This window comes from Penaeus japonicus, unplaced genomic scaffold (assembly GCF_977035675.1).
Source record: "Penaeus japonicus unplaced genomic scaffold, GWHDUDI00000001_assembly GWHDUDI00000007, whole genome shotgun sequence".
Classification (NCBI taxonomy): Eukaryota; Metazoa; Arthropoda; class Malacostraca; order Decapoda; family Penaeidae; genus Penaeus; species Penaeus japonicus.
The window spans coordinates 44,412,894-44,415,393 of record NW_028234409.1 but is presented as its reverse complement, the minus strand read 5'-3'; the positions used below and the strand labels follow the sequence as shown (position 1 = coordinate 44,415,393).

General features: G+C 36.9%; 1 protein-coding gene across 2 annotated transcripts in view; it reads left to right on the top strand.

Moving 5' to 3' along the window:
* The window catches only part of LOC122249255 (paramyosin, long form), an 88,045-nt gene that overhangs the window by 51,458 nt on the left and 34,087 nt on the right, over positions 1-2,500 (top strand). For both annotated transcript variants that reach the window (XM_086538767.1, XM_086538766.1), the window contains exons 6-7: positions 1,220-1,345; positions 2,226-2,422. In XM_086538767.1, coding sequence (XP_086394893.1) covers positions 1,220-1,345; positions 2,226-2,422 — 323 coding nt within the window. The remainder of the gene's footprint in view (positions 1-1,219; positions 1,346-2,225; positions 2,423-2,500) is intronic.

Genomic DNA, 2,500 nt, shown 5'->3' with positions numbered 1-2,500 from the left:
GGGAAAGGGATAGGAGGATTAAAGAAAATGGAAGAGGGCGGAAGGTTTCATATGAAGCAAGGGAAGAAAAGAATGGAGAGAATAGGAGGAAGAAAGAGAGAGGAGAAAGAGGGGAGGAAGATGGAGAGAGAAGGAAAAAAGGAAAAGTGGAAATAGATGGGAATGAACAGGAGAAAAGGAAAAGGGAGAAAAGAGGGAGATAATAGTTGGGAATAAGGGGAAGGGAAGAGGGACTGGATGGCAGGGTTCGAAGAAGGGGAAATGGGATAAAAAAGGGGAAACTTTGGATCGGAAGAAGGAGGAGAAATAGAAGAGAAGGAAGGCGAAGAGATGCGAAGGAAGGAAGAAAAAAGAGGGGAAGGAGGAGGGGAAGGGATAGGTTGACAGGTTTAGGGAAGAGGGCGAGAAGGGGAAACATTGGTTGGAAGAGAAGAACAGGGTCAAGGGTAGAATAAGAGGGGAATGAGAGTAGATATCATGACAGCAGACAAACAGAAGGGAAAATGGAAAACTATCTTGCTTCGTGAATGAAAGTTTTAGCATGAAAGCTTGTGTTCAGACACTATAGTGGGGAAAAGAAACATTATTCCCTATTATCACTCTTTGTCGTCTTTGTATGCAAAGGAATCTGATTCGACTTCCAAATAAGGATTTTGTAATCTATATATCTTGTGTAATCGCAAATCCATTCATCGTAGTAATGGACCGGGAAAAGATTTACACATCTAGCTTCTTCGTAAATACAGTAAACGGTTTTCGTTTCATAAAAATCAGTCACATTCCTTTCATTTTTTAAGCATAGCTTAGACTAGCTTTTCCTCCCATTCAACAGGTATATCTGTTTATGTATGTATTGATTATTTGTATTTGCGTATGTACATGTATATTTGTATGCATCTATATTCATATGTCTGCATATATATTTGTATGTATGCATGACTGTTTGTATGTATGTATTTACGTATGTATGTAGATAAGTACTTTTCTTTGTATTTCTATTTACATGTACGTATGTATGTATGTGCATTTATTTGTATGTATGTCTGTACATATGCATGTATATGCATTTTTTGTCTATATGGATATTTCTGTATATCTATATTCGTATGTATGTAGGTGTGTATCATATATGTACGTGCGAATGTACGAACATATACTTTAACATTGACTTAACTTATTGACACCAACTGATCCCCGTCTCGCCCTTGCAACCTTGCAGGAGAATGTTGAGCTGACCAAGGTCGTCCAGGAATACAAGGTGAAGATTGAGGAACTCAACTACACCATCAAGTCTGGCTCCACCAGCGCTGAGGAATGGAGGAGGAGGTTCGAGCAGGAGGAGGCTGTGAGTTTATGATAGTATTATTAACGTTGACTTTACCATTGTCATTATCATCATTATCATTATCATTATCGTTATCGTTATCGTTATCGTTATCGTTGTTTTTTTATTGTTATCATAACCATTATCATTATCAGTACCAATATCAATATCAATATCAACATCAATATCAATATCATCATTATCATCATCATAATCATTGTATGAGTCATGAGGACTGGCAAAACTTCCTTTTTATTTACAATTTTCTAGTATTTCCTAAGTCGAAGAGAAGGTTTCATATGAGGTATTTTGTTACCTAGGTTTAATTTCACTAGGATGTAATTGCACGATAATAGGAATTTGTTACCATGGAACTCACTACAATTTTCTGGCGCATTAAGTTCATACTTTATTTTCAAAATATTGATATGCAATTTTTCATTGAATTTTCACTATACCTGTACAAAAGAGTATCAAATAAATTTTAACTTTATTAACGTACGGTACAGATGATAAGTGTCATTTTGTTATTGTTTTGTTTTCTTTATGAAAGTTTGTGTCGTAGACTTTAGTATAAAAGACTAAAGGTAATCATATATCTTAAGAAGATTCTCAATTCATTCAATTATATATTGATTTTCAAAATCTGCCTTAAAAATCGACATTTCTTTATTGCAATCAACCTCATAGGGATAAGCTTAATATAATTTGTCACTTAATTATTATAAAAGATAAAAAATACCTCGACCTTCAAACTAACTGACCACGATATCTCCACGTTTTCTTCTTCTGCTTCTTCTTCTTCTTCTTCTTCTTCTTCGTCTCTTCGTTCTCCTTCTACTTTTCCTGCTCCTTCTCACCCTCCATCCATCTAATCCTCAACTTCTCCCGCCTCCCTCAGCGCCGTCGCAAACTGGAGAGCGAAATCCACTCCCTCAACAACGAGCTCAATGCCCTGAAGCGCTCCTACGACGAGGAGTGTGAGATTCGCATCGACATTGAGCGAAGGTACAACAGCGAGGTCAGCCTTGTTCAGCAGTTCAAGAGCAAGTACGAGAGCGAATGCCGCATCCGCATCGAGGAGGTTGAAGAAATCAAGTAAGTCTTCTTTTTTTTTACATATTTGGTTCTCTCTTCTTTATTTTGTAAGATAGTCAGGGATGTGTGTGTGTGTCT